General features: G+C 43.5%; 1 protein-coding gene across 1 annotated transcript in view; it reads right to left on the bottom strand.

The window, feature by feature from the left end:
- Positions 1 to 12,594: 12,594 nt before the first annotated feature.
- entpd3 (ectonucleoside triphosphate diphosphohydrolase 3) overlaps positions 12,595 to 14,317 on the bottom strand; it is a gene marked incomplete at both ends in the record, with an annotated part of 28,131 nt that continues 26,408 nt past the window's right edge. Inside the window, 2 exons of the mRNA XM_080851767.1 lie at positions 12,595 to 12,786; positions 12,887 to 13,021. Of these exons, the coding sequence (XP_080707893.1) occupies positions 12,595 to 12,786; positions 12,887 to 13,021 (327 nt within the window). The remainder of the gene's footprint in view (positions 12,787 to 12,886; positions 13,022 to 14,317) is intronic.

The following is a 14,317-nucleotide window of genomic DNA, read 5'->3' as shown; positions in this document are numbered from 1 at the left end:
TAGGTGGGAAGGGCCAGCTAAAATTATAAAAAAATTGGGGCCTATAAACTACAGGGTAGGGTGGAACAACCCACAAAAAGAGGATACAGTAAATGTGGTAAATTTGAAAAAATATTTTGGTGTCTTACCTGATTAGCCTCCGGCTGGAGGGGGGGTCTATGTGACACTAGGCCACATATTTAATACTTTAGGATACACTGTAAAAATATTACCTGGTTTCAATTTGTGAAGAATGAACAGGTATAATGTGGGGATCCTAAAGTAATGTTCCTACCTTAATGTGTACCTGTGGCCTTATAATTATATGTATTTATTTTATATTTATGACTGTTATTGTTTTCTGACCGGGATCTGTGTTCCGCAAATCAGCTGACGTGCCTGTCAGCTGACGGGATGAGGTTCGAGGTTTTAAAATACAAGGAAGTGAATTGCCAAGGAGGGCAGGGAATGAATGAATGAATGGAGGGAGTCTGAGAGGGACCTCTGAAAAAACGCCAGTCCTAAGCCGGAGAAAGCTTAATAGTGGGAAAGCTTCAAGATCCACTGATGAAAAGTCGACAACTCTTGCCGACTCGTGGGATACGTCGGTAAGAACGATCTATATTTTTTTTGCTGGAGGTTTTGTTACGACCTGGGTCATTTTTTTTTCCTTTACCTATATTTTTGCCCGGATTACCTATTTTTCCTCGGAACGTAAGAGACAGTTGGCTTGAGGAGTTTTGTTCGGGGACATCGGGGATTTCGTTTGGGTATTCTTTTCATTTGATTTGAACTAGAGGGAAAACGCCCGAGTGTGCGCAAGGGGCACGCAAAGGGAGGCTGCTTATTAACGCGGTCCTCTGATCACATCGGGGAAAAAGACTTTTGGGGTATCTGGACTGTGGGTTTATTTGAGGGTTGTGTGGTGAATATATATGGAGATATAAACTATTTGAAAATATATGATTTAATGTAAATTCCTGAGCTACATATATCCTCGTTATTGGTTGTATTGTGGAGTGGTCTCAAACAAAAACAAAATCAAGGTGCTTGGTTCTAAAATTTTGGAAACTCGCGTTTCTTTCGTAATAATTGGGCTAAAAAGATTAGTCAAAGTGTTACAAACAAAACAGATACAATACATGAACAATGGCATATGTAAACAGTCCTATGCTTAGCCAGGTTGTGAATAGCTAAATGCCCAGTTAATGTCAGTTTACCAGTCCTTTGGGGAAAGTTGTGCTGACGTAGATGAGGATGTCCGAGGATGAAGAAAGTTGTCCTTGCTTTGATGTCGTCGGTATAACACTGCAGTTTAGATCGGAGGATTTGATCGCTCGGAATGTTTGCAGAAACGCGAGTTCTCTTGTGCTTCGTTGTTCCCGTTGCGGAGATAGCTAGCTAGCAGGTCTAATGTTAGCTGCTTTGCTAAACTTACTTTGTCTCAGTTAGCGGGCAGTGTTTGGCTAACGACACATCTTAGAGTGTTGTCTTTGTTGAGAACAAAGAGAGTAGGCCTTCACCAGATGACGGTGGAAAGACAGATGCTCCTTGGTCGGCGCCAGGAGATAGAGAGATGTGAGCTGGCAAACGCCAGTGTAGAAAAAGTTGTAGCAAAGAAACAGATTTATGTTTAACGCAGCTTATAAGGGAAAAGGTGCATCACGGTTTTACCACCTTGTTTTCAGGCAATTGCTGTCTCAGTACTGAAATGCAGATAACAGTTTAGGTGATAAGGGAATTGTGGGTAATGAAGTCTTTTGTGGGACTACCGACACCTTAGACAAAGTACAAATGTTACAAAAAACAGACGTTTCACAGCTGGTAGCTTAAAGCTTATTTTTACAGAGCCTACCGTTTGCTACTTGCTTGCATCAACAGACTTTTGCCTTTTACTCCACTGGGATGGACTGTTTCGGTCCCTTCCACAGAGGCGGACTGAAACAAATGAACCACCCACCCAATTCACCTTGAGGTTCTGGCTAACATCAACGCTACCTCCTTCTTGTTGTTCCTCAGGCATGTCACAGCTTCTAGAGGGATGCCCTGTGAGTTGCACTCAGACCACAGTGCTAATTTCAAAGGCTGTAAGCATTCCATGCCTTGCAATGACCCTGCAATTGAACACTACCTTTCCTAAAAGTGTCTCAGAATCCACATCAATCTGCCTAGCGCTCCACACTTTGGTGGATCTTTGGAGAGGGAGGTTGAATCTGTGAAAGCAGCCCTATGTACCACCTTGGGATTGTGTCAGATGAAGCCCCCAGGACAGTCTTCATAGAGGTTTAGGGCATATTCAGGTCAGTCTTCATAGAGGTTTAGGGTATATTCAGGTCAGTCTTCATAGAGGTTTAGGGCATATTCAGGTCAGTCTTCATAGAGGTTTAGGGCATATTCAGGTCAGTCTTCATAGAGGTTTAGGGCATGTTCAGGACAGTCGTCATAGAGGTTTAGGGCATGTCAGGTCAGTCTTCATTTAAGCAATAAGCCCCAAGAGGCGTGGTTTGCGCTGATTTTAGAACAGGTAAGGGGAGTTGTTAGGCATGACGTGAAGCGGAGTGCCATTTGTTAGATTCCAGTGTTATTTCTCATGTACAGATATCTTGTGTATCTTGTGTATGACCCTCCACCCTTACCAGGCTTTCCCTAGGGAACCTGTAGGCCCAAATTCCAGTAAGGTTAGCAGGTTAAGCTTAATGGATGCAGGCCATATGCCGATCCAAGGGGAGACATCCCCGCTTGGTTCCTCTCTCTCGTCCCTATATGTCTTGTCAGGATTCCTCCTGGCGCCTGCCTCCTTAGGCTGAAGGACAGTGATTGACGCTCATTGTCATGTCCGCGTATGTATGTGTGTTAGAGATTGTTATGCATTCCTGTCAGTTTACGTAATGAGACCTGTTAAATTAGCCTGAGCCCGATGCCCCGGTGATCAGAGTGACGACCACGAGAGACGAACGCCATCTCTGTTGGTCCCAACAGACTCTGTTCCATTTTGGACTTAGAAATACTTAGGCTCTGAAAAGTACTTAGCGATATTTCTTGTATGCCACAATAAATATCTTTGGCTCTGATCCGAACTGCTTCAAGCTCCTTGATTGAGACTTCATTCTACAACCAACGAAAACCACCTTTTGTGATTAGGGATAGTTAGTCTGAATATAGAAAAGAATCTTACAGTGGTGCCGAAACCCGGCTTCTACTGGTTGCGAGGTGACCTGTGAACTGCCTGACCCGAGGACGGCGCATCTGAGTAGGCCCAGCCAGACGGACGGACGATCGCGCCAACACCGACACCACGGAGGACTCTGCCCTGCCTGACTGCTGACTGCCAAGGCGTGGCCCCTGGGAACAAGGTGACGTTCACTGACCTCACTTTGCTCCATTACGAAGCTAAAGAACTAGTTTAAATTCAGTCTGTTTGGCCTTTTCTCTTTTTAGACTGCTATTCAGTTAAAACAAAAAAGAGTGGGAATGTTGTACCATCAATGACTTGTTATTTTTGAAGTTAACCTGTATCAGTGATTCAAGTACTGGAGTCATTTGATACATTCTCTGTTTGTTATAAATGTTTGTTTGATATAGCTATTTGGTTGTGTATACACTAACTCTATCAGTCTTGCCGTATTCTGTCCTACACTTAATTCGACGGGGTTGTGTGAAGGCTGTTTCTATTTTTAGCTGGTTATAAGATTGGAAACCGTGGGTGAATTTTGTCTTCTGGAGGCTTGGATAAGATACATATAGTCGAGGTGTGGATTGGGAGAATCTGCACGGGGTGTCAAAGAATAACTCTACCTAGGGGGTTAAAGACACATTGTTTTTCACAGCTGCGCTACTCTGTCCTCTTCCAAGACCAGGAAGGAGGACGAGGTGTGGGGGCTGGTAAAGATAAGGGTGACCACGGTGGTCATAGAATTGAAAGAATTCCTCACAGGCACACAACCCCCGTTTTTGCTCCTAAGAGGAGAGAAGGAGAGAGAGAGGGAGGGGTGTGTGTGTGCGTGTGTGTGGGTGCGGGCTCAAGGCCCATAAGATAAGGCTGTGGATTTTTGCAGAGTGTGAGACACAGAGAAACGCACATTGAGGTTAAAATTACAGCTACTGAATTTGGAAAGTTTAATTGGATTTAATTTGAAGTGTGTTGCTAAGACACATTTTGGTTAAAATTACAGCTAAAAGAAAGTTGAATTGAATTTGATTTGTAGGGTGTGGCTATAAGAACACTTGGTAACGGCTGCTGAACCCACGGAAGTGGATAAAAGCACTGAAACCTTAACAATGATTGGAGAAGGGGATTTGTTGTTTGAAGACATCTTGAGTGATATGGATGGCTATCAGATTAATGAAGCACTCGTAGCATGGGCTGACAAGAAGGATAAATTCTCTGACAGCAGTCATGATTTCTGGCCAAAACGCAAACTTAAAAAGGTGTATAAGGCGGTTACAGGGAGAATTAGTGGAGCTACAAAAAAGATGTGCTTCTGGCTCAAACACCAAGCAGGCAATGCAGGTTTGAAAAGCTGCGGGGCAGGGTCCTTCAGGGGGGAGGGACCAACAGGGAGGGGCCAACCCACAAGGCAGTACCCAGATCTCCCAGCCCCTCCCGATTACGAAATAGGGACAGCGCCATCTGATGACCAGGGGGTGGAATGGGAATGGTCCTTCGACGCAATGAGAGCGACATGGTGCTCACACGCGGTGCTGATGGACCTTACGGTGCCGCCTCACGCAAGCATGTTTGAAACAGATGACGGCTATGCAGGAGCAATTCACGGGCCCTACCAAGCAATGCACCCGATGCAGTCACCTATGAATGTGGGTCCCCACCTGCCTCCACTGCCACTCACACCTCAACAGGGCTACCTGTCACCCCAACCCCAATCAGCCCCTCCTCCGCTTCAGCCACAGGCCAATCACCAACCACTGCATTAAGGATATGCAGGGAAATTTGATTTGGACACACTCCCCTCATCCAAAGAGACACTTCTGAAGGTCTTGTACTTGCAACAAGACCACCCCATGAGGGCCAAGGAACCTGTGATGTTGACTGGAAAAGTTCCTCCAAGTGGGAAACAATACCCGCTCAACCGAGCTGCTGTTGACGGACTGAAGCCAATCATCAAAGATTTGTGGGATCAAGGAATCATCTACAAGACTCAATCTGCCTCCAACGCCCTGGTGTGGCCTGTGAAGAAACCGAATGGATCCTGGAGACTGACGGTGGACTACCGTCTGGCCAAACAAGGCCTCGCCCACCTGAGTCCTGTTGTGGCCTCTGGTGACCAGTTCCTCAAGATCTTCACAGTGCTTGACGCCGTTAACACGGTAGCAGATCTCTTGGACGCAATGCTACTTCCCAAAGAACTGTCGGTGGTCAAGGTGAAAGCTCACACACACTTGGGCACCCCAGAAGCCCGTGGTAACGCGCTAGCTCATGACGCATCCAGAAAAGCAGCAAGACAAAAAGAGGGGAGGAGAAAAGGAAATGTTGAAATGGAAACTGACCTCGGAACGGAAAAAGACTACGCAAAATGCCTTCGATTGAAAAAGGAATCTGAAACCGACAACTGGCGGAAGGAAAGCTTAGCAAGCATAATGGAGATGCAAAATGCCTCAAGCCAAGAGGAGAAATGGGATTGGATGGGAAACAGTGCAAAACTACACGATGACAAGGTGTGGCGACATGGAACGAAAACGGTGGCCCCCCAGAACTTACTGCCATACCTCGCCACGCAACTTCACTCACTAGGACACGTGGGTGTGGAAAAGATGTGCAACAGGTTTAGTCAGGTCTGGTGGAATCCGAAATTCATCGGTGTGGCAAAAGATGTCGTTAAGCGATGTGTCACCTGTATGAAAAACAACCATGATCGGAAGGTAAAACTTCCCATGCTGAAGGTTCCTGCCCCCCCTGGTCCTTTTCGCTCCCTCCAGGTAGACTACATCACCCTGCTGGCGTGTAAAGGATACAGAGACGTCCTCGTGGTCATTGACAAATGTTCTTGTTGGATTGAAACTTACCCTGCCCGCCGAGGAACAGCTGCACACACAGCCAAAGTGTTGGTCAAAGATTTCATTCCTCGTTATTGCCTACCAGATCAGGGGCCGTATTCACAAAGAATCTTAGGGCTAAAAGTAGCTCATAAGTGGCGAATTTAGGAGAAACTCCTAAAAATAATGGGCGTGTCAGTCTTAAATGTAGGACTCCTAATTTTCTTTACTAAGAGCAATTCACAAAATATTTTATCCCTAAAAGTAGCACCTAAGTCTAGGACAGCTTAAAACTCCTCATGAGGACTCCTAAGTCACTAAGACCTATTCACAAAAAATCGTAAGATGGCTGCAGCCGACTTGGAATTGATAAAAGACATTGCTTAAACCGTGAAGGTATTGATATTGTCGTAGAATTAGCGTGGAATGCAATGACGCCTTTAAACAACGATGTGTCCCGAAGTGAAATGTTTGGAAACATAAAGATAGCCTATTTGGCTTCGCGTAAAACATCATTCAGCCGTTTAATTCATCAAACTATCAACGCACTGTAGACCCCACATCATCCAACAGTTGGATGTACCGATGACTTGTGCATTTCAACGGAGAGCGGTCTGCAGCAGATTTTTGAGAACTTACCAGCTGGATGCCGCTGGGGTGACCGTGGCTATTGGTCCTGGGACCAGTAGGCTTTCGCTTAGGCTATACGTTTCACGTTCGTTTCGCTTTGATCAATTAAGATTGGAGGGCTTAAAGGGCCGCATGTGCTGATATTTGAAGTGGTCAAGGGCTGGAAATATAATAGCCTTACAGTTTGCTGGGTGCTTTAATTATTACTGACTTGATTACATGCAATTGCCATATTTTATATTGATCGCTTTATATTTCTCTTAACGTGCAAAGTGTCATTCCCGTTGGATGCACAAACTTGTCATCATGCGTGTGCATTCTGCTAACTGCACTGTCCATAACTATTTAATATGACTTAATTTGAAGCCTAGGTTATTCTCTTATTTTCAGTCGATATAGTGGGATTGTTAGAGAGACGTCACAAATGAGTTTTTAATGAGAGAGCCTGTCAACAACCAATCACCGTCCTCACCCCTTCTAAACTCATGCATGAGAAGTGACGTCATCCATAGCAACGGAGTTTTTATCTTAAGCTTAGGAGTTGGTATTATCCTTAGTATGAGTAGGTCTCAGAGCTGTTGTGAATCACTTTTAAGAAATTACTCCTACGTAAAAGGTTTTAGCGCGAGTTAGGAGCACTCCTAGTGGTAAGATAAAAGGCTTTGTGAATACGGCCCCAGATCTGCTCGGATAATGGAAGTCACTTCACCGGAGCAGTCTGTGCAGAGGTATGCCGAATGCTGAACATCGAATGGTCTTTTCACTGTCCTTACCACCCGCAATCATCAGGACAAGTGGAACGAGCAAACAGAACACTGAAGGAAAGACTGGCAAAGATGCATCAAGAAGGAACACCTTGGGTGGACGCACTCCCCATTGCGTTGAGTAGCATGAGAGCTACGCACAACAAAGATGTGGGCCTGTCCCCTTAGGAAGTGGTGTTTGGCCGGTTCTTCAGCTTCCCAGGCTCAATTGACTTGCGCACAGCCGATGTGCACCTCACCTCAGACGCATTGATGAACTACTGCATCAAGCTCTCAGAGACCCTCCAGCTGACGTCCAACCAAGTCAAAGAGGCTTGGGTTGAGCCGCCAGAGGGAGGACACGCTCTGGTGCCTGGACAGTGGGTCATGATTCACAAACCACAAAGAGTTCCGCTAGAGGCCAAACACGAAGGGCCGTATTAGATACTGTTAGTTACGCCATCTGCCATTAGGGTTGCTAACAAGACGAAATGGATCCCTGCAAGCCATTGTAAATTAGTTGATGCACCAACTGACTGAGATTGACATTCATTGGGCTGGCAGAAAACCTCTTTCACGTCTGTTTTAATTTCTTATTTTTTATTTTTACGGAGGGCGTAGTGACGAAAGGAAGATTAGGGAATTAAAGTGCAGGTTTCTCCTCTGTCCTCTCGAACCAGTCCAGGTGAGATGTTGGTATAGGTCTTTGGTGGTACAACTTCTTAGATTATAATCACATTTGCTTATTGCTATAATAGTGTTCACTTTAATCAAGATAAATGTTTAGTTGCTTAGCATTAAAGCATGCCATAACTGTGTTAGATGAATACTGCTTCCCCCCCAACTGATACTGCTCTTGTTCTTTAAATCCTATGTACCCCGTGGCTGGAAACCTGAAGATCGTCATCACAACCGAGATCCTGAGATAGCTTGGCTATCTGCATCATCTGAACTGTGTTGCCATCTTTTGAACTTTCCACACCACAAACTGTTACCCTCCTCATCAGCCGTCCCAGGAGAAGACTCTTGAAACGACTGTTCCAAAATGAAATGCCATGTGTTGTTTGCCCTGTTGATATGTTATTTGTGTATAAAAGGAAATTGTGACATTGACAGCCATTATGAGGTTCACAGAGATAACACCTTCTTGCAGGCTGCGCACGGTTTGGCCAAGGCTAAAGGAGCGCAGGCCTGTTGGGTTTGTGGGTTAATGCAAACCTCCTCACAGGTACCACCTTACATTGCTGTCCCCTTCACAATCCCTGAGTACACTGCTGCCTATGGAACACCCTCCATAGATGCCCCCTTCTACACGGTGCCCATGGACATGGGTCCCCCCACTAAGATTAGATTGAGCTACGCCCCCGTAGGTATTATTTGTTGGGTTAACTTCGGCGAGGGACAGGTTATGGGTAATAGTACATGTACCTACACTGTTGACGTAGGCTGCCCTGGTATTCAGATCGAGCAAGATGGCGTCACGATTGAAGTCCCCCTCCCTACGAGGGTGGCCACTGATCAGACCAGATCCAAGCGTGATCTGTTTGGAAAAAATTCCCCCATTGCTACCCCAACTCAGAGATTCTTCTCTGCTCTCATCCCTGGATATGGAGCCACAGTGGCCCTCGATGAGATTAGAATCCAAGTTAAAACCCTGGACGCAATCGCTAACGATTCCGCCAGTGGGCTCAGCGACCTTAGTCATGAATTGCATGGACTCAGGACAATGGTTTTCCAGCATCAATACCTCCTTGACTTTTTAGCAGTCCGCTTGGGAGGGTATTGTTTTTTCATTAAGCAGCACTTGCATCAGCGTTGTTGTACCTATGTCCCTGATCTGTCCACTAACGTCACCAGCTATGTTAAAGATATTCATGCTAATGTTGCGAGGTTGACTGCTGAGACCACCCCGCAAACAGGGAACGTCCCCAGGACGTTAACAGGACATTCGCAAGGTCCCCAATCGTCCCCAATTGGTCCCCGGCACAACGTTCGCTAGAGGACGTTACCAGAACGTTTTTGACGTTCGTAGCAAGTCTACGTTTGGTCCTTCTGTGACGTTCGCATGAGTCTTATATCGGGCTTTTAGGGAACATTATAATTTGGTCTCTCAGCACACGTCCCCAGGACGTCCTTCAAAAACGATTTCGCGCTGCATTTGGCTGGTGGCGATTGTCATGATCCGCTGCCGTGTCGTTGGTAACTGCACCGGTCGTGGCTAGCTGCCCATGCACCTGCACGCTAGCTGTTGAGGCGGTGGAACTAGCCATAGCTCTGCTTGCTTCGTCACTTGCCTTGTGGCTGCTAGCATGACTAGCGATGCTGCTGCCCTCATCGCCAGTTGCGTTACAACGTTTTAGGTCATCTTCCTCTTCCTTTTTCTTAAAAAAGGACATCAAACTCATCTGTCGTTTAGACATTTTTGTAAAACAAATATTCTAAAGTTTCCGTTTTGTTCCCTTTTGGACGTGGTCCGCATGTCAAGCAACAAATCCCGACCAGTTAACATTGAATTTTAATAAAGACATGAACATAATTATGAAGATTTATTATTAGCACAAAATCCATCAATTTATTTTGAACAATTTATGTATAGATTTTATACATTTTAAAACGTTTTATTTTTTTATTATTATTTTTTGAATAAAAAAATATTATTATTATTCACGAGCGGTGGCGGATCAGCCAAAATAAGTCCCGGAACACAGGGGGGTCAAAATGACGAGGTCCAGGATCCTGTCCCGGCATATTCCGGCTCAAAATAACCCCTGCGCTAGAGTATTCATAGCCCCAGGGAGACAGTAGGCTTTTCAGAGTCTACTTTAGATAAACTTACAAAGAATTTGTGCTTTAGAATCAGTCAAAAGGTCATAACACTAATGGTTAACTTCCACGCCATTTTTGATGCAGCCTGGACGGTGTCGGTGATGAACAGATATTCTGAGGTGGAAACCACCCCGGCCCCCACCTTGTCACTTTGAAATAACATGAGCAAAACATCTCTGAAATATAGACTGTTATTAATCTGCATTGGTCGTGGTATCTGTCACCCCGTAACATAGATAGTAAATACATTTAGCAAAGCATAAATAAGAAAGCTCCAAGATGAATGTGCATCCACTTTATTTTGATGAGTAGAATAGTATTACATTTACTCAGTACAAGAGGAGGAGGATCCTCATAATATCAGTAGACATTAATAATACACCATGTTAGAAAGCTGCGTTATACAATTGGTGTTATATACAACCGTCCTCCCAAAACATCAATCAACAGTAATGTTTTCCCTAATATAATATGGTGAACTACATCCAAAAATGACTTGCAGGCAGTTAATGGGAGATGTAGTCAATGTCATGAGATGAAGTCAATGTCATGAGATGAAACTAACAGGATTGCACCCATTTCAGGCGTAAAATAGCGGGTGTAAACATAAAACGGTATTTACAAAGGAGGCGCATTTCAGTAGAAGCGTAGATTACCGCTGCTGGGAGGGTATAAGGAAAAGAAGGGTGTGTGCCGCAAAGAGGTGGGAGGAGAGGCGTTAAGTGCGCCTTATTATGTATTCCGTGGTATTTACTAAAACTGCCTGGCGAGAGTGCGTCTCATATTTGCGGGATAATTATGCGCCTCATAAAAGCAAGTCTTAACCAGCTTAACCAGGAAGCGCGTTTCGATTGAGTCTGAAAACTTGGATATGGCAGCAGTTATTAAAGCAAGGCGAAGACACAGACACAGACAACGCGCAGAAATAATTTTTTCAACACGACTGACACTTTTCCAATTTCCAAATTGTAGAGCCAGAGCAGCATATTCATTTCAACTTCCATGTTTATTTTGACGTTATAACCAAAATAAGTGCCAAGGCAACCGAACGTCTGAACTTCAGTTCCCCCTGCCCTGTCAACACTACAAGTCCAGTTTTCAAATGTATCCGCCGAGGGCAGCGTTTTTGAAAAGCATAGTTTTCAGTGTTGGAATACACCGTTTTAAAGTAAGGGGTGTTGTGTATTCCTACCAGACTATTAAACGGGATGCTATGGGCAGTTAACCTGGCTATTAACTACCCTAGCTATCTCTACCTTAGGGAACCATCTTACTGTAACAGTTTGCAGTTGCCTGTGTGTGATAAACTCATGTTAATATGTGTAAATATGAACTTGTGAACATAAACTCGTTAATATGAAGCTGCACAGGCAGGCACACTGAGGGGTAGCCATAGCAACCCAGAAACTCAATATTCATTGAAAAGTTTAATTTCCCAAAATCAGCTCACCAAAAAAGGACAGTCATGAACTTAAAGTGATCACAACTTTAAATGTGGACGGGAGGGCTAAATGGAAAAATATTATGAGATTCTATATTTACCCGGGTTAGTTTGCTGTAACCTTGTCAACCAAAAGCTCTAATTCTAATTTTAACTCATCATCCATGGTGGCAGGAAAACGCAGGCTATGTCTACCCTATTTTAGCGGGGCGCTATTAACACTAATGGGCGGGGTTAGGCGCTAATGACAAGTCGGCGTTCTTGTTTGATAAATATAAATAGGATACAAAACACTGTGCGGTATTTTGCGCTTTGGCAAAGGCGCAGATTAAGCTGCAGTCGCAATGTTAGTAAATCAGGCCCTTAATGCATTAGCCAAACAAAATAGATATACATATTTGTAATTGTAATATTAGATAAAAGTATTCCATTTCAAAGTAGTCAAACAATAGCAGTTTACTGCTTTATGTTTTGTCATTTGGGGGGGCTTTTTCAGGTGTCTCTCACCGCTTGCCCTGTTATCAGCCTTTCTTATTCATACATACAGTGACATGCAAAAGTTTGGGCATTGTCAAAATCTCTGTTAATGTAAATTGCTAAGTAGGTAAAAGCTTACCTGATTGTTTGTTAGTATTTAAAGCATTTGTTTTTATCTTTACCTTTTACAGTTTCAAAATAACAAAAAAGGAAAAGTTTGGACACCATGCATGGTCAGTATTTAGTTCCACCCTTGTTGGCAAGTATCACGCCCTGTAAATGCTTATTGTGGCATGCCGAGACTCTTTCAATGCTTGTTTGGGGGATTTCTGCCCATTCTTCCTTGCAAAAAGTTTCTTGGACCATCTTGCATGTACTGTTCTTTTGAGGTTCTCATGACCTTCATATTGGGTTTATTACAGTCATCTTCTTCCAATTGATATTAAAAGCTTTGTGTGTTTTTATCTTCATGTCAAGAGGTTCAAGGACGGGAATTAAGGAGCAATATTAGTAACACATTCGAATGAGAAGGATGATGAGAATCACAAGAGTGATAATGATCAGAGCTGAGAAGAGGAAGAGGAGGCCAGCAAAGAGGGTGTTGTCTATTGGGAGACGCACAAGTTTAGCCTCTGCTGGGATCATGTTGGAGAGCGTTAGCATGTAGCCCAGCGTCCAGGCAATACTTGTCTTCTTCACCTGTAAACATGTGAACAATAAAACTTACATGTTATAAACAGAAGTAAACTGTCTGTATATACTCTAAGAAATAAACTAAGGTTTAAAATGAATCAATTACCTGTCTTTCGAAATAAATATGATCCCATGACTCAGCATTGAATTTGTAGCCATCCACAAGGATTGTGTAGACGTAGTTTGCTGAATAACAGTAGGACTTCAGATGTTTTTCAGTTATGTTGTAGTTCTTCTTGAGCTAAGGGATTCCAAAACAAGCAACAGAATGAGTGATTGCAGAATCGATTATTTCAAAACTATAAAAAAAATGCAATTTGCAGTCAAGTATGGAATTACAACAAGCCCTTGGGGAAGAGTTTAGTCTGTCCTATACACAGGCTGAATAGGCAGGCACCTATTTAATCAGGACATAATAAAGATATTTGAGTTCAACAGCCAATCATATTATACCCTTCCCTTTCGTGCTCCCGGTCTTGGCCACTATGTTTGTTTCCCGTTTACAGAGCCAGGACGTTGTACGAGCACTGGAAGTTTTTTTTTTTTTTTGACAAGTTGATTTTTTTCTGCCAACAAGTTGACTCTTGTTTGTTTGACAAGAGTTTGACAAAAAGTGTATAGTATAACAATTGTGATCCCACCTTTAAATTGGCTTCCGGTAAGTCATAGAATTGGCTTTAAAGCGCTGCTGCTTGTTATAAATCACTTAAAGTAGCACAACTGATCAATAGCTATTCGCTAAAGGTATGCTAGCAGCTAAAACTAACGAAATCTCTTGAAATGGGCTGACTTTGACATTATGACAAACTAGTTACTCAACGACTGTCCTTACACAGTCAAACATCAAGCAAGTGCAACACAAGACCAAGTAAGACGGCCAATAAGCTACTTACTAGATCGGCAGAAAGTAAACAAGTCAGAGCGGCGGGCTGCGGCAGGCAAAACTACAGAACGCAGTTATATGCCTATGGACCCTGCTATGGCAATGGCACAGACGCAATTCTCCATATTAAAAGTCATTGTAGCGCCCCAATTTTTTTTTAGCTGTTATTTAACTGCTTATCCTAACCCTAATCCTGAAGTATAATTGTTGCATAATGGGGCTTTAATGGGACAGGACCAAATACATCTGAAATGTGTTTCAGCAGTGCCCACCTGCTAATACCTCCTGTCAGAACTTGCTGAAGCAGCAACTTCCGGGTGACATCAAATTCCTCTAACTATAGGGCGTTTCAAATCAAGACTTAAAACTCAAATGTTCTCTAATACTTTATTGGTAACTTATCAAATGCACCATCATTTTTCTGTTGTTTTTTATCTGCTCATTTGTAAAGCACTGTATGAACTAATTGTGCTATATAAATAAACTTGCTTTGTTTTGAAAAAAAATATATAAAAATTGTTATAATAATAATAACTGCCATCATCCTCTCTGTGACTTACTTGAAAAGCCAAGTAGTGCATTTAGTAACAGATATGACTGTGTCTGAATGACTAGTTGTCTCTGGAAAGCGACTTTGGGTGGTAAGAGAAGCGC

The sequence above is a fragment of the Sprattus sprattus genome (genome assembly GCF_963457725.1).
Source record: "Sprattus sprattus genome assembly, chromosome: 14".
In the NCBI taxonomy this organism is placed as follows: domain Eukaryota; kingdom Metazoa; phylum Chordata; class Actinopteri; order Clupeiformes; family Clupeidae; genus Sprattus; species Sprattus sprattus.
This window is presented reverse-complemented; position numbering and strand designations above follow the sequence as displayed.